This window comes from Ambystoma mexicanum, chromosome 2p (assembly GCF_040938575.1).
Source record: "Ambystoma mexicanum isolate Mex_15411 chromosome 2p, UKY_AmexF1_1, whole genome shotgun sequence".
Classification (NCBI taxonomy): Eukaryota; Metazoa; Chordata; class Amphibia; order Caudata; family Ambystomatidae; genus Ambystoma; species Ambystoma mexicanum.
The window spans coordinates 974,631,809-974,657,086 of NC_090923.1; the positions used below are offsets into that span (position 1 = coordinate 974,631,809).

Sequence of the window (25,278 nt, forward strand, 5' to 3'; positions counted from 1 at the left end):
TCAAACCTGCCTACAGCCATTTGCATTATGCGATGTTACAAGAACCTTTTTATACACCTCAGTGCTGCTGCTCGTTATCTTTTTTTAAATATAATTTTAAAATCGTAAGTGCCTGGGGTAGGAGGGCGGGGTAGCTTGTCTCTTAAGTAATTTTTCTGGTGGGTGCCCAGGCGCACGCGTACCCAGCGCCCTTGGCACAAGAGGTGGGAAAAGGTCGCAGGAGAGGACATGCACAGCATACAATTATAGATGGATAGCCATCAACTGCAGCGACATATGCCACCTCTGACCAGTGGTAGAGGTGTACCGAAAAAAGTAGTGGAACTGTGGTCTCTGCAGGGAAGCATAGTGCAGCCTGTGACAAGGTGTTGCCTGCGGGGCGTTGCAATGGTCAACGTGACTAGTAGCTAAGGCTCCTATTGCAACTTTAGACTTGCGCAGGGACATGAATGGACACATCCTCTATATGGAATGGTGACCATGGTCGTATAAAGCAAAGGAATGGTAAACAGAAAAAAATAAAAGTAGTGGAACACCGCTCCCGACCGTTCCCGCTCACTTCGATCACTGCCTGTAACTCCCGATTGCCACCATTTACAATTTGAACATTGTCTATCAGATGTCACTGAGTAGAATCTATTCCAGTGGTAGAGAGCTACGCGGTTATCATTCCTACGCCTCGCCCCAAGCTTCGGGATCAGAAACGGGGTCACGAGGTGTGAACTTGCTGAAGCTGTGGTTGTCTGCAGGGGTGCCCGCTGCTTTCCTGCTGAGGCGGCTGCTTTCCTGGACAGATGGGTGGGACGGGAGACGGGGGATCGGGTAGCTGCTTCTATTCCAGACCCTTGCCCTTCTATGGCAGCGTCTATAACGGCCCCCCGGGTCCATCGCCGCCCTACCAGGCGCAGGGTGAGCGCATGCAGGTATTTTGGCCCGGGTCTTGCTCTTAATTGGGGTGTGCGTGGAAGTGCAGCGTCCACAGGTGGCAGGGGGCTATGGATAGCCTGCCTCCAGCTTGCGGGAGATGGAGGGATCACACCGCCCCCCTTGGGCGCTCCGAAGCACGGGTCGGCTCTATTTAAAGAGGGGCTTTAAAAAAAAGCCCCATAAATCAGTGTGAAAATGGCCCAAGGAAGGATGCTAACAAGGGGCATTAATTAGGTTGAGTCGGTGGTTTGTTTTACCTGCACCATTCGCAGCACCAGCAGCCCCCTACTGTGTGAGTCTACTTACCTCGGTGCACAATCACTCACCTCCCACAACTCCCCAATCTAAGGAGATCGCTTATATACACCGTCTCCGACCCCGGTGTTATACCACGTGCTAATCAAGACGTATAGTCGGACAGCAGAGCTATCCCTCACATCTCTCAAAGGTATAGATTGCAGGCTTTGCCTTTCACTCTGCCCAGGAGTCTGGAGGTTTAGGTCATTCGACGCCCTGCACAATGTCCATGAAATGACAGTGTGCGTGCAGGCCTGTGCGTGTAATGGAACTCTGCACAGTGTCCAAGAAATGACAGTGTGCGTGCAGGCCTCTGCGTGTAATGGAACTCTGCACAGTGTCCATGAAATGACAGTGTGCGTGCAGGCCTGTGCGTGTAATGGAACTCTGCACAGTGTCCATGAAATGACAGTGTGCGTGCAGGCGGAATGCGCCCACTGGTTGCGCAGCTCGTCTAGCCCGAGCTGTCCTCCACGGTACACAGGTATCAGGCTCGTGTTTTTCTGACATATTTTGCAGCACAACTGTCCCTCAGAGCACATTGTTGTAGGCCTCTGTAATTGCAGTAGTGCTATCCCTCAATTTGTTTGTCCCTTTCAATTTCTGATTTGTGGGAGGATAGGTTGGCCACAGATTGCACTGGTGCAATATTACATCTACACACAATTGGCAGTAGAGCTCTTCCTCGGGTTAGCTAGCCATTAAAGTCTCAGGCATCATAAGCATGATTGTTTGAGGGTTACATGGCTATTGAAAGCTCAGGCTCGGCAATAGAGCTCTTACTGAGGTTAGCTAGTCATTATAGAGTCAGGCATAATCAGCTTGTCTGTTTGAGGGTTACATGGCTATTGAAAGCTCAGTCCTCGGGCAGTAGAGCTCTTCCTCGGGTTAGCTAGCCATTAAAGAATCAGGCATCATCAGCTTGGCTGTTTGAGGGTTACATGGCTATTGAAAGCTCAGGCCTCGAGTACCTGCATGCGGGAATGGTAAAATTCAAGTGAAAAATAAACACAACGGCCCTCATTCCAACCCAGGCGTTAAGGGTTTAACGGCACCGTCGGCGCCGTTAACCCTTAACGCCTGATTTCCACCTTAACGCCTGCTTTTAGCAGGCGTTAAGTACCAAGGCGCTAAGCGTCCTTGGCGCTAATTACGGCACCGTAATTTATGGTGCCGTAATTAGCACCTTCCCCACTCCCATTATGCCCTATGGGGCAAAAATGGGAATGGGGAAGGGTAAATGGGGATTGGGGATTTACCGCCCCACTCACCTTGGAATGGGGCGGTAAATACGCCATCCACCATGGTGTAAACAGAGTTTACACCATGGTGGTAAAGCAGGGAACTTACCACCTGGGTTGGAATGAGGGCCAACGTATATATAATAAGCCCCTAAATATCAACTCAATTTCAAAGCAGTGGGCGAAGTGAGTAGGAATGGTCGGGAGCGATGTTCCACTACATTTTGCAACCATTTTCACCATTCTGGAACTGTTTTTTGTGAAGTTAAAGCACACTTTTCCACTTTACCACCGGTATCAGTTACAGCTAAACTGAAATCTATTTTAACTCAATGGGCTGTCGACCAGCACGCCCTTGACAAATGTGTTGCACATTGCTCATGCCTTCCTACTCTTTCCCCCGCTTGAAGCACAGTTCACTACTCTTTTGGTACACTTCTATCACTGTTTCAAAGGCATTTGTCTTCTTGGGCAGCACAGAAATAAAACAGTCTATCCAAGAACCATATGCCACCTCTGCCCGGGTGGAGGCATGGTCACTCGCCCACTGCATCAGAAGCACATACCATTTGTTGCATGCCATTTGCAGGCTCGGTCTGGCCTATATGACTATAGGGCAAGGACTGACCCCAAAACACAAAATGCTAGTGTGGGGCAGTGTTTCTGTTCCAAGTGGGCCAGTTTGATAAGTTACTTCACGTGGGGAGCCAGAGAGCTCCAAAGTGAAAGCTGCTGTAGGCAGAAACACAACATGGGTGTTTAGAAATGCCGCAGTGTTTCTGCCTACAGCAGCTTTCACTTTGGGGCTCTCGGGCTCCCCGGGGGGAGCCCGAGAGCCCCAAAGGGAAAGCTGTTGTAGGCAGAAACGCAATGCAGTTGTGTTTCCGTGCCGCGGTGTTTAGAAATACAACGTTTTTGTATTTGTAAATGCCGCAGTATTTACAAATCCAAAAAACGTTGTTATTCTGAATGCTGCAACTTTGGCTGAGAGTCTCCTGGACTCCCTCAGGGTTGGGGGAGCCCAGGAGACTCCCAGCGAAAGCTGCAGCATTCAGAATAACAACGTTGTTGTATTTGTGATTGCTGTGGTTTTCCAACCACGGCAATCACAAATACAGCAACGTTATATTTTTAATTGGTGCGCCTCGGCTTTTTGCCTTCATTTTACATTTCCTGTGCTTCCCTGGGCTTGGGGAGCACAGAAAATGTAAAATGAAAGTGAAGGCAGCCTCCTCGACTCTGCTTAGGCTGCAGTAAGCAAAAGCTCCCAGAAGGGGGCTTTTGCTGCTTGTTTATTGCCGCAAAGGCAGAGCCGAGGAGGCTGCCTGAATTCACAATATGGATGCCCCCTAGTGCTTGCAATTTTAAAGTTTGAGCTTCATTTGCTCGAAACTTTGCATATGGACTTAAAAATAGTTATATATTTTAGGTATTTGCTTTATTAGTGGCCATCTTTTTGGCCAATAATATTTTCTGACCGAACCATTCATTTAAAAATAAATAAAAAGTATGGGAGCACCGCTCCCGACCACTCCCGCCCACTTCGACCTTTGATTCCATCCTTCACTTTCTGCTTTTAGTTTCAATACAGACTTCTGTAGTCAACGCACAACCTACTGAGGTATCTGATCTGCTACATTCTTCTGGAGAAGCGCTAGAAGGATTTCAAAACCTTGTTATTTCTGATGTGTAATGACCAGTGCCAATGGCGTAGTCTTTTTGGCGTGCACCGCAGAATTCCTGTGACAATGAGCTCGCCTGCCCCAGATGCCTCTGCTCATCGAGCTGGCCGGGCCGCCATTGTTGTGCTTCCCTTAAGCCATTATAAATAGCTGACTGAAAGCCAGCCTCACCATCCACCATTAATGGGCCAAGCTCTCCTCAAAATAACCCTTATCTGCAGCCCCCACATTCCTGCCAGCGCCAGCTACTATACTACAAAAGATTAAGAGGAAACAATCTTGAATGAAAGTCCCCGCCTTTGTTTAAAAATAGTTCCCATTGTCAGCGCGCCCCAGCATAGCAGAAGCAGGAAGATGGCGTCGCGTTGGTCAGGCCATACCGTGGGCTTGAGCTGCCCAGGTGTCTGCTCGGAAGCATCTAACAGCCGTCACAGAACCTTCCCCTTGTGTACTCAGGGTGGGCACTGGAAAGTAGCACTCCTTTCTGACCAACCATTGAACTCTGACAGGAAACATGCTTTTAGCTTTTAAGTACTGGTCTTCAATTAGAAGTGCTCATCTTTCCCAAAAACTTAAGATGTATTTTTGTATGCACAAAAAGGTTTGGGAGCCCCTCAGGGACGTCATTTCAACAAAATGCCAGGTGTAGCAGAAGTGAAATCACATGACCCTTGACCTCTGATGACATCACAGGAAGTGATCCAAAATGGATGCTTATTCTAACATAGTCCGGAAATGGAGGCTTATTCTACCCTAAATGCTGAAGTATTTTGTCCGCATTGTGAATTTGATGTGTTTAAGAACAAACTAAATCAGTGACTCACACCATGAAGTGTGCCTGAAAGACAAATTATTTGTTATTCCTATTCTTTGTTATTTAGTGTCACTGCTCAAAGTGTTACACTTGTGGAACCCCCTGTTTATTTTAAGAAGCCTGACCAAGAAAGTCAGCCACTCTAGAAACAAAGAGCCACATGCCCTTTTCTTTTTAGGGTTAGCACTGGAGACCACAGCGGTAGCAAGGTAGACCTTCGTTAAGGCCCGAGCGAATGAGCCCCCGGGGCATTACCTGACTCTGTAATGCCCCCGCGGCTTGGGCTTATTGCTTCAGTATACATATAATGTAATATTAAACAGATTTAATTCCTACTTTCTTTGCATTATCTAGTTAATGTAAGTGAATCAATGTTTTTGTTCATCCTTTTTGCCCACATAAGATCAGTAAATACATTTGCAGAGCTCCGCTTTCTGGTCCGTTATATGGATGCAACTGGTCTGAACACATAAACGGAGCAGCGCAGGTGGCATCAAGTGGCAAATGCAAATAACCAACACATTCATGCACACTGTTACACCAAATTGTATTTTCTTTGGATTTAATAGCCTGATGGGTTTTAGGGAATAAAATGTGTATGTATGATGATTTTCTGGAGTCCTGTTTGCAGAGCCATTGGTCTTGAGAATGCTTCAGCCCTGAAGGAACCCTGAAGCCAATAGCGAAAGCATGTGGGTTGCATGTTGACCATCTTTCCCCATACCGGACCAAGCCATCAACTGAAGGTTGCCCAGCATCAGTAACCAGTCTGTGTTGCCCACGAAGATATCCAAGGGCAACTGATAGCACACCTGTAAAGGCCAAATAAATGAGCTCTGAAAAATATACCAAGCCTCCTTAATCCTGAAGATGGTTCTGAGAATCTGGGTGAAAGGGGAACATGTGAGATACATCCCTTGATGCCACCGTTGAAAGAAGACTTTGCCCTTTGCATCTGGGCCTGGCCTCCAACTGAAAATAGAGTGAAGCTGGGCTTTTAGAACCTCTGCAAAAAATCTCTTTTTGAATGGCATCATACACTTGACAAATATGAAGAAGAAGGCTGAGGCAAAGGTTGCAGTAGCTGGCACCTGACACATAAAGCACCTATCCACAGGTATGTTGCGCATTGCGGGGAAGAACTTGCCTGCACCTTGATCAGGGAGAGAAGACAACACTCCCAACGTTGACAGCAAATGTGCCTCTAAACAAATGATGTAAGGAAGATTCCACCAGGAACCATCAGACACCAGTGAAGACTGGACCACCTCTGGCAGCCCAACCTAGATGACTGGCACCTAATTCTAGCAGTAGGACTGGTGATGAACCAAAAATACCTTTGCCATTGGGGATTCCATTTGATGGATCCACCAACTGATCTCTTACTTTGCCTACAAGGACATAGGAGCCCAAACTAAAAAGCTAAAGCACCTTGAGAGAATTCTAATATTTAATCGCTGAAGGCGCAAAAACACATACAAACTTCTGTTGATGAGGACAGGAGACCTATAATCTCATCAAGGCCCTGTAAAATAAACCCCTGGAGAAGATCAAACTTCTTTCCACTCGTGTTTGATCAAGTGCACCTTTAATCCCAGAATACCAAGAGACAAAATATGGGTTTCGATTGGATTGCATCTTCCCGCATATTCCTCATCTTTGATATACTCCAATATCGGCTGGCATCTTCTGAAACTTTTCACAGCAGAGAGTGCCGTGCATCGTCGATGTCATGACCATCGATTGAAGATGGGACATGGACTCCATTAGCAATATTTTATTCGTTAAAAAACAAACAGATAAAATCCCCTTGGCCATGCATGCAGAAAGCCAACAATTTACAGAAGGGCAATTGGATTAGAGACCAGCCACACGCACAATACTTAAGGAATAGTTGCTTGTATTATTGGAATAGAATCCTCTTTTAGTCACGCTCAAGAAGATATATATTTGGTATCAAAAGAGTTTTTTTTATTGTGATTTGCTGACACGTTGTTCGACCTTGCTGGTCATTTTCAAGGCCAGGCATTCTGGTTTGCTCCTGTAGCTTATCCCGTGGTGGATGGGGGAGGCCCCAATGTGCAATAATGGTGGGTATTGCACAACCGGCTGGAGTCAGCCTGTTTAAAAAGCCGACAGTCCTGGTCACTCGCACTGGACAGAGAAGGAGTTTTGTAAAACTCCAAGGAGCAGAAGAAACACTAACGGGTAAGCGAGTGAACTGAAAAATAAAACCAGTCCCACGAAAACCAGGGGAAACATTTGTGGCAACTGGAGGTTGGCACATAAGTATCCTTCAGACCCAGATCTATCAACAAATCTCTGAGCTGAGCATTTGCCTCTATTCTAAATTGATCTTAGGCCTACACACTGTAGATGTAGAGTCCTAAAGGGGCTCAATAAATTAAATAAAAACTGCAGGCGAAACCCAGTCCCCCTCGTCACTAAGAAAATATTGCGGAAACCCACTGGTCCTCCCTCACCCTTTGCAACAGCTCACAGATCTATTGTGAGAACCAGGGGGCGAAAGAAGTTCTGATGAATTGGATATGAAATCCTGGGCCATCTCCAGGATCCAAGGGCCCTGCAAACAAAGAATCCAAGTGCCCACAATATGACAAAGGCTGCCGCCCCAAGCCACATAAGGAGAGCACATGGGATAATAAGAACCTGCATTGCCCAGCAGCTGTGTGCAATGACGCTATTTGCACCAAGCAGTTGGGCTGGGTGCTACTGGCAGGCTTGGGGGGGGGGTGCTTAAAAGCAACAAAAAGAAGACACCCCGATTCCAGAATGAACTCCAAGCAACAGAAGCTCAGCAGCTTAAGTAAAGTGGAATCTGCCTACCCCTCATTATGGTTTGTCTACTGTGAGCCCCAAAAAATGAATTGATATTTATGTGAACTACCAGAGTAACAGTCCCTTTTTCTGGAAGCGAAGAGCTGGCACCCGGCGATGTAACGCTATTGCATCATGATATTTTCCATTTCTTATGGGGGTGGGGATGGGTTTATTGGGCAACATAGGGACCATTGGCTAGATTGTGGTTGCAAGACAGTGCTAGGGTGCAATATGAAACCATCCAAATTATTCTCTTAACTCACTACCCAACTCAGACCCATTTCATAGCGACATATAAAAACAAACCATCCCATCCCCTTCAGAAATCTTAGAAGAAGAGGAGCAAGTCCATGTATCATCCGGCGGGAAGTTTACATCTGGAGCAAACAGTGCTCTTTTGGCGCCTCTCTAGCTTTCCTTGCAGGCCAAGAGTTTTAAAGGTGTGCAAAGATCACCAGCCAACGACTCCTTGGCATCCATCTTAGTGGTGGGGCTGTGAAGAAATGGCACTACCCCCATCCTCGAAGTGCAGTCCTAGTGCTTCTTTTGAAAGGGCTTTTTAATTCAAGGATGAACAACCCATGTCATCAGCATTTTTACATGAACGCCTCCTACCACTAGCCACAATAGGAATAATTACGGGGCAACCATCTGAGGAAAACCCTGAACACCAGGGTAGTAAATGGTCCAGAACAAGATGGAGCTTTCCAGCAAAGTTTTTCTTGCTCGAGCGCTGCTCCATCTCGAGGCCCGGGCAGGTGTCAGACTGGGGCATAAAATTGTCTCTGGCTCCAATGAAAAAGTGGCCCACAGTTGCAAATAACAATTCATTCCTTTTGAGACAGACATTTTGAGTAATATCCAAGGGGAAGGTTTTTGATAAAATGTGATGCAAATTGTGCATTTTAAAGAATATCTATTCAGTAATACTGGTCAAAACAACTAGCCGCATAGCGAAGTAACTCATAACGGGCCCAGATGGACAAAAAAGTGGCCCACCTTGACCAAAATAACGGACTCACTGAAGAATATCGTGTTTTGGGTTTGGGCATTGCCCTATTGCCCTGTAGGCCAGTCCGAAGCTGGGCCCAGCGCTATAGCACAGACAACTCTCAAATCTATTCCTGAGCCGAATTCTCGCCCTCAAGCAGAAAGACAGTGCTTTGGGAGATTTGGGACGCGAGACGGAATGCAAAAACAGCCAAAGCATCACATACTGTTCATTAGCTGTCCACATTGGCATATGTGTTAGGGTGAGCATTCTGAACAATGAAAAGAGCAGAGACTAACTTCCTTTACTTGCTCAAAAGGGTTTCTTGCTGAATCCCTGTCACAGATGTATCTGAAATTTAAAATTGTAGACATTCTTATGTTCCCAAAATGCTATTTGCTTTTATGCAAATCGCCAGGCTTGGGTTTCATGAGGAGATACCGTATTGCATAACCTGGTCTGCAGCCCCGCCCCTCGGCCTCCTGCCCCACAAGGAGGAGGGGGGTCAAAGGGTACATCTTTTCAATTTCCCAGAGGTGCCCAGAGTTCTTACAAAGGCCTGTCTCTATTTCTTCACATGTCTGCTCAGAAGATCTGGCGCGTGGGTGTGGGGAGGCAGTCCAGAAAATTCCAAGACTGGCAGGCGAGGGAAAGGGAAAAAGGGTGCTCTCTAAAAGTAATGCTCCCTAAAAGATCATACAAATGTGACCGTGCACCTGAGAACAGGTCGGGCTCAGAGGGAGGGGTAGGTCCAACGTGCAACTATGCATCAGCCTCAGCAGTGAGACAGGCCGCTGAGGGGACTCTGCAACCCTATGCAGTGTACAGATCTAAAATGGCTCCAAATGATAAAAAAAGGACTATTCTAGTTAAGACGTATTTTTAGGAAGGGAACAATAATGGTTCCAAGCATCTTGCTATACTGGTAGCAGCAAGAAAAAGGGACAATGTTCTGGTGACATACAATGTATCGAGGCTGGTTGGTGCTTCACTGGAGAAGGACGCCATATTGTCATCACGTGATTTGGAGTCCTCGAAGTTATGGTCCTTCTTTTCTTCCTGCTGTTTGATCTAAGAAAAGAGATGATAATAACAGGAAGACACCCCAGTGCCATACCACAGGATTTTTTAGATCAGACTTTTTTGAACTGGAGTCAGTACTCAGGACGAGGTCTTAAAGGTGACGCGGATGATGGTGTTGGATAGGTGCATGTCAGAAGGCCACAGTCACTATGCTGGTGACACAGATGCCATTCATCATATAGCCCACCAGGAATAATACTAAAATGTCGCCGTGAAAATTGCGACCTCTTTATTACTGCGCCTTTGCGTGGTAATAAAATGCTGACCCCCACTACACTGACTAATGGGAGTAGGGTTGAAGGGGTGTCCCTCGCTCCCCTTTGTTGGTGTAGTGGGGGCGGTAGTGTCCCCCGGTTCCATTAGATGGTCGCGGGCGACAATAAAGGAAACAAAAGTTTGAAATAAGAAAAAAGAACCCACTGATGCCAGTGGGCGAGAACTGACGCCGCAGGGTCAGAGAAGACACAGCGGCACACTTCACGGTGTGCCTCCGAAAAGGTAAGTAGGTAGGGGGGCCGGTTATGGGGATGCAGGGCACAGTGATCTATGTGATCACTGTGCCACGCCATAATGGGAGTCAGCAACTTAATTGTCGACATCATGGTCGGTGCGGTGATCACATCGATTCGCCCACGAGGGATTTTTGCGACCTGTTGTCACAGTGGGGTTTCACACATCATCAGGGCGACAGTGCACAGAGGTTCAGTAGGCAGTGAACACCCTTTCTTTGAAGTCACGTGGCCGCTAGAGCACCCAGTGTTTGCCGGCTCTTGTGCCTTCAATGTTGGGAGACCGTGGGTGATCTGCTTGTGTTGTGTTCTTGGCTGGATGTTTGGATGAAACGTCCCACCTTCCACTCTCCTACTGTGGAAGCAGAGAGGGCAAATTGATATGGTTCTCATTGCTTTTCTGCCTCCTGATGGACCCTCAGCTTCCCACACATCTTCCATGCATCACATGGCAGAGCAGTGGCCATGCAGCGCAGCATTCTGAGGGCAGCCGGCAGTAACAAAAGCAGGGTGGCCTCCCTGCCTGACAAAAAGAGATCTGCTTGCATCTAGGCCACGTAGATGCCTTATTTGTTTTGCTTTATTTTATTGTTCAAGGTGTAGACCTCACTTGAGAGCAGTTTTGTGGTCTACAGTGTGTGGGGTAGCCCACGTTTTGGCTGGCATATTTTAACAGTAGTCTATGGTATGGTTGACTTAGTGCACTCATATTTTTTGTCAAAAAATGTAATAATTAATGAAAAAGTAGTGGGGTGGCAGGGAGAAACCCAACTCTGACAGTGGGTCATACCAATGAATGTAAACCAACAGATGTCCACAATCTGTGTCCAACTACTATTTATTGTGTATACAGTACAACTAGGATGTGCAGGGGACGGGAGAGTTCCACAAGATTGTGGACATCTGTTGGTTTATATATATTTTAACAGCAGCGCAGTACTGAGAGTTGCGGTCTGTTCGTCCGTTGGGATTAGTTCATGGTCAGGTGTTGTTCAGAAAGCCACGTTTTGAGAGATTTGGGAAATTGGAGAATTGTGGGGCATACCGAGCCGATACTGGGCTTGAGTGACAAAGGGTGGGTGTGTGCTAAGAGAAGGATTGTTTGCCGATCCTCTCTTTGCAGACTAACACTGCATTTGTCTACTGTGACTACCAGGCTATTATGCAAGTCTATGCAAAAAGGACGAGCATACTCATGCTTGCCACTTAAGGGGTTAAGTTATACCTAGAAATACCTGTGTGCCAAGTGCGGAGTTAAGAGGGTGTTAACCGTTTTGCTCTTTTCTATTACAAGTATAGACCTGCAAGTGCCCTGAGTCAAAGGGTTGTTGGATTACGAAGCCAGGCCAGTCTGAAGGCACCATGTATGATATGGTGATGCTTGAGAACTGGGATTATCATGCTTGACATCATGTTTTATTTTAAGGTTCAAGAACAATAGCAAAGCCCAGAAAAGAGAAGTAATGGCAAGATGCCCCTGCATAGTCCCCCACCATCTCCCCAATCAAGATTGAGAATAAGGAAGTGGGGGGAAAGGGCAGTGATGAAGTAAACGAGATGATGACGTGGGATGGGGAAGACTTGGGGGTGATGACCAATGAGGTGCCCTTTGCAGCAAACACGTAGAGTATGGAGCAACTGAGGAAGGGGAGGTGTGAAATGAGAACGATGGAGAGAGTAAGGAGGTGAAGTGAGGGCATTGATGTGAAAGGGAGAGAGAGGTTATATTGGGAAGGAAGGAGACCCTAACACGGTGGGACTAAAGCAGGGACTAAAGCAGGGCTAGCTGAAGGTGTGTCCCGGCTCATGGGGGCCCATTTCAACAGGACAGTCTGAGGCACCCGTGGGGTCCATAAAGTATAATAGAGGCCAAGGAATCTAGCCAGGGGGTTAATAGCCACAGATTACCTTGGACCTGAAACTTTAAAGGCCTGATTCTGAGCTCAGGAGAAAAGTAGTGTGGAAAGCCGACATTCTCCCCTCCATTTTCCAGCACCAACATTCTGAGGTGGGTGGACGGATTGGAAGGGAGCTGTCGGCCTGTCCAGATGCAAAAGCTGTAATTGTTGGGGCAAGGTGTGCACATGTGTTGCTGATATCCTTTCTAAAAAGGGTGCAATTTATGATTTACAAGAGTATCCATGAACCTTCAGTAAATCAGCAAAAGTGGTGCTGCCACCCCGGAAATAACTGGCTTATAGAGGAACGACTTGTGCAGTAGATGTCAATGGCATGTTACAGGACTCGTATTTTAACTCCTTTATTTACATGCAAAAGCAGGGTTATGCGGGTAGAATGCCCTCACAGCGTCTACCCTGCATTACTGACAGTCACTGGGGCCGTTGTCAGGCTGTAAATCAGGCACATGTAGGAGTCAATGCTTTAAGTCAGTACTTCACATTCTTTCTTTCACAGAAAATTGCGCTTTTAGGAAAAAGTGTTGGTCTTCCTTGAAACAACACTTTCCTAATTATACATGGACCTCGCAATTGGGCCCTAAATGTCCACTGAAAAGTTATTGATCGCTCTTTGTCAGCAAGGGGCTAATGTAGATGACAAACACTGCAGGATATTTCAGAGGCTAGAGGGCGCAAGCAAAGGCAACCTGTAGCAGGCATGAAGCAAATTACACATTTAATGTCCCAAATGAAAGGAGTATGTTGAGGTGTCATAGGATTACCGACTGCCAACGTGGAAGCAACTGCTCATGGCCCCAGTGTTCCCCGGGGCCCATTTCAACTGAAAAAGATGAAAGGTCCTGACGCTATCCCTGGACTGGAGCCCCTTTCAGAGGCAGGTGACGAATGCTGGGAGCCTGGTTTAAGGATGGGCTCATAGCAGAGCGGTTGTAACCTCACCCCCCACCTGTTCCTCACTATGCGGTCCCATCGGGCACAGACGTTGCATGAGGAATAAGAGCCCTTCCATGCCAGGGTTCTGACGACATCAGGCTATGCCCGAAAAGGAGCCCCTCTCAGCAGCGGACTGCCTCCCTCCGGCTCTTATCACTGCTGCAAATAGCTCACGAGCTGCCGTCCCCATGCGGTCTCTGGGCGTTGGACAGGAGCCAGCCCAGCTCATCGCGAAGCCCTGAATTTGCACTCTCAGCGCCTTCTTCTTGGCTTCCCTCTTATATTTGGAAATAATTGCCAACTGGCCCATGTCATATATGACACCTTCGTGTTCTTAAAACAAGTCTAAGAACGTACATTCTGTTTGTTGAAAAAACAAGACCGGCTGACGGTGTCACGTTGGGCTAGTTTGCAGCTATGCCTTGAGCACTGCTCAGACAGCCTGGATCGACGAGGGCCCTGTGTTTGCCTGCACAATACTGCACGTTCTCCCGGCTAAAATAATTCCTGCGCCAATACATTCATATGGGCAGTGCTGGTCATTAGGCCGGCTCTCGGCGGATCCGAGATCCGGCACCAGATGTGTAGCCGGATCCCGGGATCCGGCCAGAGTCAGCCGCCCAAGCCCATGAACCGCGCTGGAAAAAAGAAAGAAAAAAAAGCGTCCGCGACGGCAGCATTGCCGTTTACCGCGGATTTGGCACTGATGTGTAAGCACAATGCTCACTACATGTACAACTGAAAGGAATCAGTTGTACATGTAGCGAGCATTGTGCTTTACACACCAGTGCCAGAGCCGCATAAAAGGCAATGCTGCCCTCGCGGGCGTTTTTTTTATTTTTTTCTTCTTTTTTTGGCACAATAAAATGAGCCAGGGTTCATCAAGGGGGCCTGGCCTAACTGCAGGCGTCCTGCTGGCCCGTTAGGCCACGCCCCCCTGAAGAGCCCCGGCTCAAAGGGCTACTGGCACCCCTGCCAGGCATCCTTTTGTAGTGATCAACACCCTCTCCCATGGGGGAGAGGGTTCTGATCTCTGCTTTTACTTTCTATTCAGCCTTAATGGTGACGCTTCCCCTCGGCAGCTGGGGAGGGGCAGCGTCACCATTAAGGCTGAAAGGGTGAGGCCACTGGAAGCTGAGGCCGTTTTCCTGAAGACGGCCTCAGCTTCCAGTGGCCTCACGTTTCTCTCCACAATGGTGGCACCGGCCCACGGGCATCTCCTGCTTAAAGGGATGCCTCGCAGGTGCGGCGCCACCTTTATGGCTGAAAGGCATTTTTTTCTGGAGCCTGAAGCTTTCGCACACGAGAGAGAGCTTCAGGCTTCAGAAAAAAATCCTTTTCGTGTAGTGGCCGGGGCTGGCAGGGGAGATCCCCGGCAGGCCCCGTCCCACTTAAAGCCCTGTGGTAAAAGGCAATGTTGCCTTTGTGGGTGCTTTTTTTTCTTTCTTTTTTTTAAGCATTTATCTGATCGGCTGGCCACTACCAACCCCGCCCCCTCTAGACCACGCCCCCTCTTCCCCAGCTCCTCCCCCACCCGGCACTTGTGGGATCCCCCACCACATTTTTTCCATTTCCACCACTGCATATGGGAAAAAATACGTCTCCCGATTTTCTCTCTCAAAACTCCCTCTTAGTTGCGTCTGAATGTTGGCATGTATAGAAAGATGCACTCTTGCATTAGGATGGGGGGCCGGGGCTGATTGTCCACCTGCGTTTGGGCTGCTGTTTCCACGGCAACGATACCCTATTTAGACTGTATCGGTATGCGGTATTAATGCTTTGTAAATCTACGCATCTGTTATTGCGTGAACCGAATGCAATCCCCGGGCATGCGTGTAGCGCTGGCTTCTCCATTTGGCCGGAGCCGGAGAAGCAGCCTGACGGGTAGGAATGCGTTCTCCGTGGGCCCTTGCAGGACATCTGACCCCCCTTGCCCTTAGCTAAGCTGGCGGAGAGAAGGCCACAGGGAACGCTTGTCAAGGGCTGGACGGAGTGCACACAGTGAGTCTGTTTGCATTTCAGGAGCAATGCTCATGGGCGTAATTTTAGGGGGAGGTAGGGGTGTTTGTCCCCCCCCCTTAACTTTCATGGCACATCATTTTGTCCCCATTCATTTGGCTGGGGCACCTTTTCTTCAGATGTCATGTCCCCCCCAACTTTCTCAGCAAAGTTACTCCACTGCGGATGTCCCGACTTTAACCTACCTATATAACTCTGCTACAGCAGGACAGGCTTTATAAGCGCCCGACCAACATTTATCTTTGTACAGTGGACTGAAATATACCCTGAGTGCAGTCAGTTCCGTACTTACTCCACAGACACTCTCCAACGTAGGGCGACTGAGCTGTGGGGACTGGGGATAACATACGACTTTGGACGAACATTGGAGAAGGCCGTACACAGATGACCCAAAACTTTTTAATAAAATGCAGACACAGTAACAAAAAGTAGTTTTGAATTCGCCACTTAATCATAGGTGGAGATTTTAACGCCACACCGAATCTCCATCGGGACAAAACCTCACCGTCCTGCGAGGGAGACTATCGCAATGCCCGTGCCTATCTTTTCCATGAAATGAATATCGTGGATTCCCGGTGAGTGAATCAACCGGAGGAACGCAACTTCTCTTTCTTCTCTCATGTCCACAGGGTTCACTCCCGCCTTGAACTGCTTCTTATGTCCCCGACATTGACCATGTGCCTGGCGGGGGTGGAGAACGGGATTAGATGCCTGACTGATCACTGCCTGCTGAAGGCAGATCTACTGGTACATAAACTGTGACATGGAAAAGGTTCACAAGTCAAGCTGTTTCCTGAGGGCCCTGAGGAATCCACGGACCGCACAGGCGAAACTGGATGCTCACCTGGCAGACCGCACCACCAAACAGAAATACTACATCACGGGCAACAAGGCCAATAGGCTGTTAGCTCTTAAACTAAAAGGCCTCAAAGCCAGGAATAGACTCACAAGGCTTTCAGACGCCTCCAACGTAATGAGGTATGGTGAGGAGGAGAAATGCGAGATAGTGCACCGGGTCTTCTCCCAGCTCATGGCCAATCCTTCTCAGGATGACCCCTCACAAAATGCCTACACAGATAGAGCTCAGCTCCCTTTAATAACGAATGCGGACCAGGAGGCTCATGACCTGCCAATTTCCAAAGAGGAAGTCGAGGAGGCCACCTCCTCTCTTTCCCCCAGCAAATCGCTGGGACTCAATGGCTTCACAGCCCGCTTTTACAAATCCTTGAAAAGCGTATTCTCCCCCTTTCTGGCCTGCCTTTTTAACTCCTTCCTGTCCACTAGTGTGGTTCCCCAGACGATGCCCGAATCTTTGACAGTCTCACTTTGCAAACAGGGAAACCAGGTTCTAGCTACGATTTTTACCGGCCAATAGCTCTGGTGAATGGTGACGCTAAATTATTTGGGAAGATCCTCGCCACGAGTCTCTCTTGGGTACTTTCCCTCATACACCCCGATCAAACGGGATAGGTCCACACATGGTGACATCCGCAGGGCGCTAGATGTGATTGAGCCGGGGAAAGCGACCAAACAAAAATTCTCTCTAATTGTGTTTTAATGCGAATAAGGCGTTTGACCGCCTAGATTGGGGTTTCCTAGCGAAGACCCTTCGAGCTTACGGAATTGGCCACATCTTCAGAGCGTGGATTGCGGCAACTCTAGCTGCCCCATCCAGGAGAGTCAGACTAAACCGTCACACTACTCCATTGATACGTCTAAGGATGGGTGACTGCTCTCCCCCCTTCTTTTTGAAATGGTAATGGAGCCCCTAGCCTGCAATGTCAGGGCAAACATGTGCATACAGGGCATCAGAAGTGGCCTATCTCCTCAGAAAATCCCTTTCTATGCGGACAACGTCCTCCTGGCTGTTCCTCAGCAATATTGATAAACCCCTTCCTGCTGTGATTCAGGATTCGAGGCCGTTGGCCAGACCTCAGGTTACATTATAAACATTAATAAATAATGTTAAATAATATATCTCTGAAGAGCCAGACATGATCAATCATTTGAAGGCCGCATTACCTTTGAGTTGGTCGCCCAAATCTTTAGATTACCTAGGCGTGGTGATCAGCTCCAAGGACAAGCATCTTTATAAGCTCAACATCCCCCTGCTTCTTAACACCTTTGCTGCAGACCTCATCGGGTGGCTTCCACTGGAGGCATCCTGACTGGGCCGGATGCACTCAATAAAAATGAATATCCTCCCCTGGCAGTTATATCTATTTTCAAGTCACTCTATCCAGATGAGCAAATACTCCCTATTGGGAACCCAAATCAACCTTTCCAATTACATATGGGTGGGAAGCAACCCAGGGTGTTCCGCAGGATCCTATTTTGTCTGGTAATCCTGGGTGGCCTGCGGGTTCCCAACTTGTGGCGCTATCTTTTAGCGGCTCAGCTGGCACATGTAGAGGAATGGGGGAACACACACACTTGCACTAGTTTCCCTTTATGCTCGCTAATCTTCCTATGCAAGTGGGCTTGCACAGCGGGAGGCTCCTCATGAAATCGACTCTTGCGACCCTAACCTACCGGGACTTAGCACACAAATCCTGGGGATGAAGCCGTGTTTGCGCCCTTTCTTCTCATATTTGGGAATTCCAATTTTTTGCCTTTAGTCACTGGTTCGACAGGGGTCCGTGCTGCCTTCAAGATTGCTATAGTGAGAATAGTCCACTTCTCTGCGAAGAATTTAAAACAACATTTTCCCTGCCCCAAATGGAGAGGCTGCGGTATTGCCAGGTATGGCACTGGATCATGGAAAGGGAGGTACGACAGGCCCAGAACCAGAGAACCCACTTCTCTTGAGTCTCTTATTCATGGTATTGCCAAGAAACGCAAGATTACCAATATCTACCAGATCCTGCACAGGTCAGATCCAGAGGATAGACTCCCATCCATGCTAGCCTGGGAGCATGGTCTCCCGGTAACCATTCCATCAGAGTCTTGGTCTCGCTTTTAGACAAGGGACCAGAAAGCTCCAGGTGTACTCTTGTTAAAGAAAACTCTTATAAGATCATGCTTCGTTGGTATCTCTCTCTCCAAAGGCTCCATACCATTTCCCCAGGCTACTCCTCCTTGTGCTGGAGAACATGTGGGCAGACCGGTACCCTGGTACATATGTGGCGGTCCTGCCCTCCGCTCAAAGTTCTATTGAAGGACATCCAGTCCACGGTCAAGGGCATCACTAGACGAACGCTCCAGCTCAACCCAATGGTGTTGGTGTTAGGGGACACAGATCAAGAGGGGGTTTATGGTCTGAGCGGGGACACAGGGGTTCTCACCACTCAGCTCTCAATGGCTGGCAGTCCCACTCTCGCCCAGTTCTGGAAATATCCTGATGGCCCTGCCCCCAATATGTGGTGGTCCAAGTTCTGGGCGATGGAGAACATAACGGCCACTCTAAGTGACTCTCTTCCCAAATTCTCGATAACCGAGCTCCCATGGGAATCGTACTACAGGAACACACTGTACGCTATCCCACAACCTAATTCACTTCATCATCTGTCCTCATTCTAGCTTCTCCCACCCCCATTCCCGTGGAACCCCAACCTTTCATTTAGCCCCGCTCCGCTGGTCTGCTCCTACCAGATGCATGAGGTTGCACACCTAATCCTGACAACTGGACCAATACACCCCCACTGCCTCACTACCTGCCCTCCACTTCCTTCCCCATCATCCCTCCATTAGTTTGAATTTCCCAATGTGTTGTATTTTCATTCTGAATGTGAAGTTTTTTGTTTGACTCCTCATGCTTTGTAACCGGACAATTGGTGTTTTACTAATAAAGTTGCGTTAAAATAGGTTATTTGGGATACAAGACATCGACAATTGTTTTACTGAAAAACAGTCAACGCTACAATAAATAGAATAATTAAAAATAGAATGTAGCACATTCAAAGACATCATTGTGAGAATGGTGGCAACTGTAAAAACGTGCTATTTTAAATATGTCCTATTTTTAAAATGATTTGGGATCACCTGGGATTTTACTGGATGGAGTACATAGAAAGTACTAAACGGTGTAATTATGGGTTATTTATCTTGTACATTACTTTTAATCATGCACCCCATGTGGTAATTATCCCATGTAATCGCACCTTACAATCATGTAGTATATTAAAAAAGGAGGTAGTCAAAAAACACATTTCTTTAATGCTGTCACGATACTCATAATGAGGTCCTAAGTGTCGTCATAAGGGCCTTAGTGTGACTGGCCTGTATTACTTTCCTGTAATCTTCGTTACTCTAAGTCCACATCTTCCTCATCACAGACCTTGGTTTCGGGGATGGCGTCCAGGCCTTTCAACCTTTTCAGTTGAAATGAGCTCTGTATCTCTGGGGAGCCCCGAGCCTCTGCCCCGTGATGCCAATCTTATGACACAGGAAGATACTCCTTTAATTTGGGACATTAAACGTGCGCAGCATGCACGTTAAAGGCAGTGCCCAACGAGTCACCTCCTTCTTGCGGTCTCCAGCAACCTTTTTAGCACCCACCTTGTTGCATTCTTATTCAGGTTTCCCAGACACTAGTAACCTACTGTCAAAGACCGATTAATAGCTTTTCAGCAGACATTTCGTATTTCGGCCCCCTGTTGGCTGCCTGCCCCTTAACAATCTGTAGCTATTTACCAAGTTGCTACATCCTTTTGACTTTATTATAATTTAAACACCCCACAGGCGCTTCTGTTTTTTCCATTTGTAAGGCAATGGGGGCCCGCAAACATCATGTTGAAATGGGTCGCCATCACACCTGACACATCGTCAACAAGGCCTGCTTGGATGTCAGCCTGGGACGAAGAAGATTGGATGAGGAGGTAATGCCAGGATTACTTATCAGTAATCTTCCTTGCTCTGGATCCAGATCTTCCTCGTCACAGTCCTCAGATATCAGGACTGGGAGGAGGATGGTTGCACGGAGAGGTAATGCCTGGAGTACTTACCAGTAATCTTCATTACTGAGTGCATTATAATTACCAGGGTATTTATTCAGCACGCACCTAGCTTCGAGAAGCCACAGCACACTTTACAATCATAGGGGTAATAACATGGTGAGGGGAGTCGAAACTCCCACATGGGGAGGTAACAGATGCCAGAACTGGGACGAGGAAGATTGGATGAGGAGGTAATCACATGGTTACTTACCAGTAATCTTCATTACTCTGAGCTCATATCTTCTTCATCACCGTCCTGCTATTTAGAAATGGGACAAGCAGGTAGTGCCAGGCTGCTCATGAAGGCTACCCTGGGTGATGTTTACTAAGCTAACGAGTGTTGAAGTCCTCTTGTTCACATCTCCCAAAATGAAGAACAAACTGCACTTCAGGTTTAAACCTAATTCTTTTCTAAAAGCAAACCTCCTCTTATGGCAGATCAGATCAGGGTTATGCAGGCGGAATTTCACAGTATTTGTGTTAATAAGTGGAGGTAACATGTGGAGGGTCTTTCGGCAACACGACTTATGCTTGGATGATAATGAATGCAGAGCTCTTGTAAGAGTATTGTCTCTCAAGCACGGTGTGTACAGATCACAATCCGCAGTCTTCGTCTCAGGTCAGCTCCTCTGGTTAGGACCCGGCGCAGGGATTTCCATCACAATTTAAGGATTTCATTAGATGCTCTGCCGGTCTTGTCCCTTGGCTAGTGTAGACGCGTCCTTCTGTTCTGGGACACCACATTTCCCAGATGCAGTGCATGAAGCGGCTAGGCACCTGGTCCAGCAAGGGTACCGCAGCCCGGGTAGCATAGCGCTAGCCCCGTGGATAGGGTCAGCGGGTGGGGCACTTATGAGGAGTTTATAGTGTTATAGAGAGTAAACCCCCACTGTGCACTTCCATTGCATAGGGACGTATCGTAAGACAGTCAGTGGCTCCGATGAAGAATTGCACTCTTCAAAAGAAAAAGAAAGGGACGAATATCTACTACCCTCCTTCTGCACATTCGCAGTATTGTAAAGGCTAAGGCCCTTATTCACAGAGCGTTTTCCAGTGGGGATTTGCCATTATAAGGTGGTAATAATGCGAGAAGTAATGAGAAGGTATGGATGGTACTCTATGCTCTACTGTGGAAATAGAGAAAACAGGCAATTTGAGGGGGGTAGCCATCAAACGACTTAATTTGTACGCCTTCTATAAACATGAATCGGACATTTCCCTTAGCCGGAAACCCCCTATGTTTCCAGCAGTGATGGACGTCCCAAAGCCTTGGGTTTCGGGGCATTCTTGTTCCTAGGCCAAACATCCTCTAAAATCCAATATGGCTCAAATATGACTTCTTGTGAAAATCTCCGACCTCCTCATTTTAGTTAGATCCACTATTTTTAGTTAACAGGCCCGTTGTGGGCATCCTGCTGTGGGCAGTGGCAGTGTTTTGTTGCTGGTTTCCATAATGCTATGGGTCCCAGCCTCCAGGCATCACTAGCATCTAGCCCCCGCCTGCCGTAAAGAAGAGCGAGTTTCCCAGGAGGTCTGAGATCTAGAAAGATGAACTTTTACAGGCACTGAATATATACGTGGAGTTTAACAGTGGGGGTTGGAAAAATGTAAACTTTTTAATTGCTGTAAAAAAAGGCATTGGTGGAGCAGGATATCGAACATCCCACATGAATCATGGATATCACCTATAGCAACCTCCGTAAGATGAAAGAACGGTTTACTTATCTGCGGCCATAACAAATTCCTGATGATAACACTCACCAGACCTGGACACGCCTATGGCGTAGGAATACTACTGCATAATCGATCAAATAAATAATCAATACGATTGAAAAAGGCAAGAGAGGAATATCCATCACAATACTTTGATCCATCTTCAGGTCTATAAGTTGAATGTTATCTGCACAAATTGGTCAGAACATTAAGTGGTGCCCACTCAATCTCTCTGTTTTGCTTACTTAACTACGACCACCACAGATTTGCAATTGGTCAGTTTACCCAAGAGGCACCATTAGCCAAATGGCTACATTCTCGCATATACAGTACAAGACTCATTGACCCAATGAGAAACTCCCATGCACTCTCCAGGGGGACACTGTCCTCAAACAATACAAAACGTGTCTGAAAAAAGCATTTAATCAAAGTACTATTTAGAATTCAAGCCAGTTCGGTGCAACCTTGAATTATCTTGAAACAGAAATTACTTTCAGAAAGTTAGCGTGGAACCCATGCCCATATCATAATATTAACTCATAATGTAAACCCTGCAAGTTCATCTTGCAGGGTTTACATTATCATAGTTTTATATGTTTATTTTTACACATATGCCAGGGTTTTACAAATAAAAACCGTTGCAACTGCTAAATTTAGTATCAGGGGTTAACAGACTATCTGCACAGAAAACACTGAGTAAAATATTGTGGTAGTTAGTTTAGAACAATAGGTATGCTGTTCTGCGCAAAGTTTTTGTGTGAACCATTTATGAACTTTTAACGTCATTTTCTATGGTATCAGTATTTTCCTGACAACCAGCACCTTGTTCAACAGCTGTACACAGAGCAGGTACACCTGGGGCAGCACCAGTACACAGTAAGGTGCACTTGCACTGAAATGCAAGCGTCACACACACTCACTCCCAGGTGCAGCAAAGGTAATATGACTGCAAGTTTCCCGCCATGGAACACAGAACAGCTACAGCAGCACTGCAAGGTTTCTCACACACGTAACAGGTAGAACACGCACAACAGTAGTGCAAGCCTACCTCAGACACAGCACAGGTACAGAATAGGTAGCCATTGTCTTTAAATGGAGGTGTGACCGTGCCGTCCTTGACCATGTCTCTTTTCTCTTGGCAGACCTTCACCGCCTGGTGTAACTCTCACCTGAGGAAGGCCGGCACCCAGATTGAGAACATTGAGGAGGACTTCAGGAATGGACTCAAGCTCATGCTGCTGCTGGAGGTCATCTCTGGTAAGCACTCTGTCTGACTAACAAGCAGAGCTGAAATCGATGTAGGCTTGGAGGAGTCACAACCTACACCGAAGTGTCTTCCACGCAGCATGGGCAGTGTGGAAGTGGTGATGTAAAGTTTAAGGTTGGCTGGCTCTCTGCTGTTGAGACAGATGCAGTTGGACATTACAAGATGGATGAACGGGTGTGCCCTAGGGCGGAAGAAGGCACTTTGGGAGACCAGGATTGAGGGTTGGGCAAAGGTTGAGGGGCCACGGTATGCTGATTTTAAGTGACTTGTTTAGGCCTCGCTCCAGTGGACAAAGTTGGAGAGGGTGTAGAAGCTTGGGTCTGCTTTGATTGATAAGCTTGTGTTAGTTGGATTTGGGCCGTGCCTAGATTTTGATTGAGTTATGTGGTAATGTTGAGTTTGAGGGGGTTCTAGATTAAGGTAGCAGGTCTTGGGTAGGGTAGCCTGGAGGGAGTGGTTACGCTGTGATTGAGGGGCTTGGCTAAGCCTTGGTTTAGGGCCAGTGGTAGTTTGGAATTCAGAGGCATGCATTGATCAGGAAAGAGGGGCTCGGGTAGCTTTAGATTTAGAAGATGGGCACATTTGTCGAGAAAGGATTATGTAGGTTTTGATTGGGGAGCATGTAAAGATTAGTATTGGAGGGGTATGGGAAGGGAGGAATTGAGGAGCCTGGGTATATTGGGACGTGGGGTCTTCAGTATACTATTACTGAGGTTCTGTATCTTAATATAGCGGTGCATGGGTAGGCCGGAATGAGGGACATGGCTTGGATGAGAATCGTGGGTTTTGTGATTGGGCTTTTCCAGTCACGATTGGGGAGTGTAGACAGTACTCTGTGAGGGCCTACTGCTGCAATAACAAGGGGGTGTCCTGTTATGGTGGGGGTGCACTGATGGAGAAGAAAAGAGACATTGTGGTGAATCTGTCAGTGCTGACACTCCTAACATTGACACACAGCTACTGGCTCCATTTGAAGTATAATTAGAGGATCTTAGTTAGGTTAGGGTTTAGGTCTTGGCAAGTTAGGATAAGGGGTTCTGGGTGAGATGTTATTGAGATGTTTGTTTACGCCCTGTCCTTCTTTTTCTTTACCCTCCCACATTTTTCGTACAGTACTCTGCTGTTGGCTAGCAAGCTTTACGCTATGTTGCAAATTAGATACACATAAATTAATCAGGAATTGGCCACAACAGCTGTTTTTGCTTTTATATACATATTTTGAACAATACAACTTTTATATATTACAATGTCCAAAAAATCATTCCTGTAAAATGAATAATATGTTATTAATAGTATTTACCTTTGCTATACAAATTGTATGTCAGCGCTGTGCATTGGAATGCTGTAATGTTTAAAACCCTGAAGGCACACTTGGTTAACACTTTTATATTACCTGGATCCGTTGAACAGATGTCATTAACCCGTTACCTTGTATGCAGGTGTTCTAAAAGATGAAATGGTTGTGAAGGTGACACATTTTTAGATAACCAATAGCTTAATATCTGCAATTACCCCTTCAGATATCTATTTTTGCAGGTAGACTGGCTGTTTTAAATCACTTTAATCTGGCAATAATTTAGATAACGCGGGGGATATGCTTGTGGTCATGCCACTGTCATATATGTATAGCTCTACAAACGCCAGAATAAAGTGCCAAGCAAACATATACTTAATAACCAGTGCCAACTCTATAAGGCAAAACTAAAAAGGTCTGATGGAATGATGCAAAGAAAGGCAGGTTCACGCTGGAGATTACGGAAGGTGTGCACATGGGCATAATGGTAGGGGGGACAGGGGTGTTTGCCCCCCTCCAACTTTTATGGCACACCATTTTGTCCCCATTCATTTGGCTGGGGCAGCTTTTCTTCAGAAGTCATGTCCCCCCCAACATTTTCAGCAAAGTTACTCCACGGCGTGCATGCCAAGAATAGGCACGTGAGCAACGTCGATGGATGCCAACACCTTTGGGCTATTGAGTCTTTGGGGTAGCAAGCACCCATACAGATCTGCGTTTGCCTTTCATCCAACCAGATACTTAACTCAGCACATACATGTGCTGCTAAAGGGACAGCAGACCACTCAAGGTTGTCCTTTTACCCCCAGACCCT

The 25,278-nt window shown here is 47.1% G+C and overlaps 1 protein-coding gene across 1 annotated transcript in view; it reads left to right on the forward strand.

The window, feature by feature from the left end:
* ACTN3 (actinin alpha 3) overlaps positions 1-25,278 on the forward strand; it is a 155,173-nt gene that overhangs the window by 44,022 nt on the left and 85,873 nt on the right. The window contains exon 2 of the mRNA XM_069644784.1: positions 23,046-23,160. Coding sequence (XP_069500885.1) covers positions 23,046-23,160 — 115 coding nt within the window. The remainder of the gene's footprint in view (positions 1-23,045; positions 23,161-25,278) is intronic.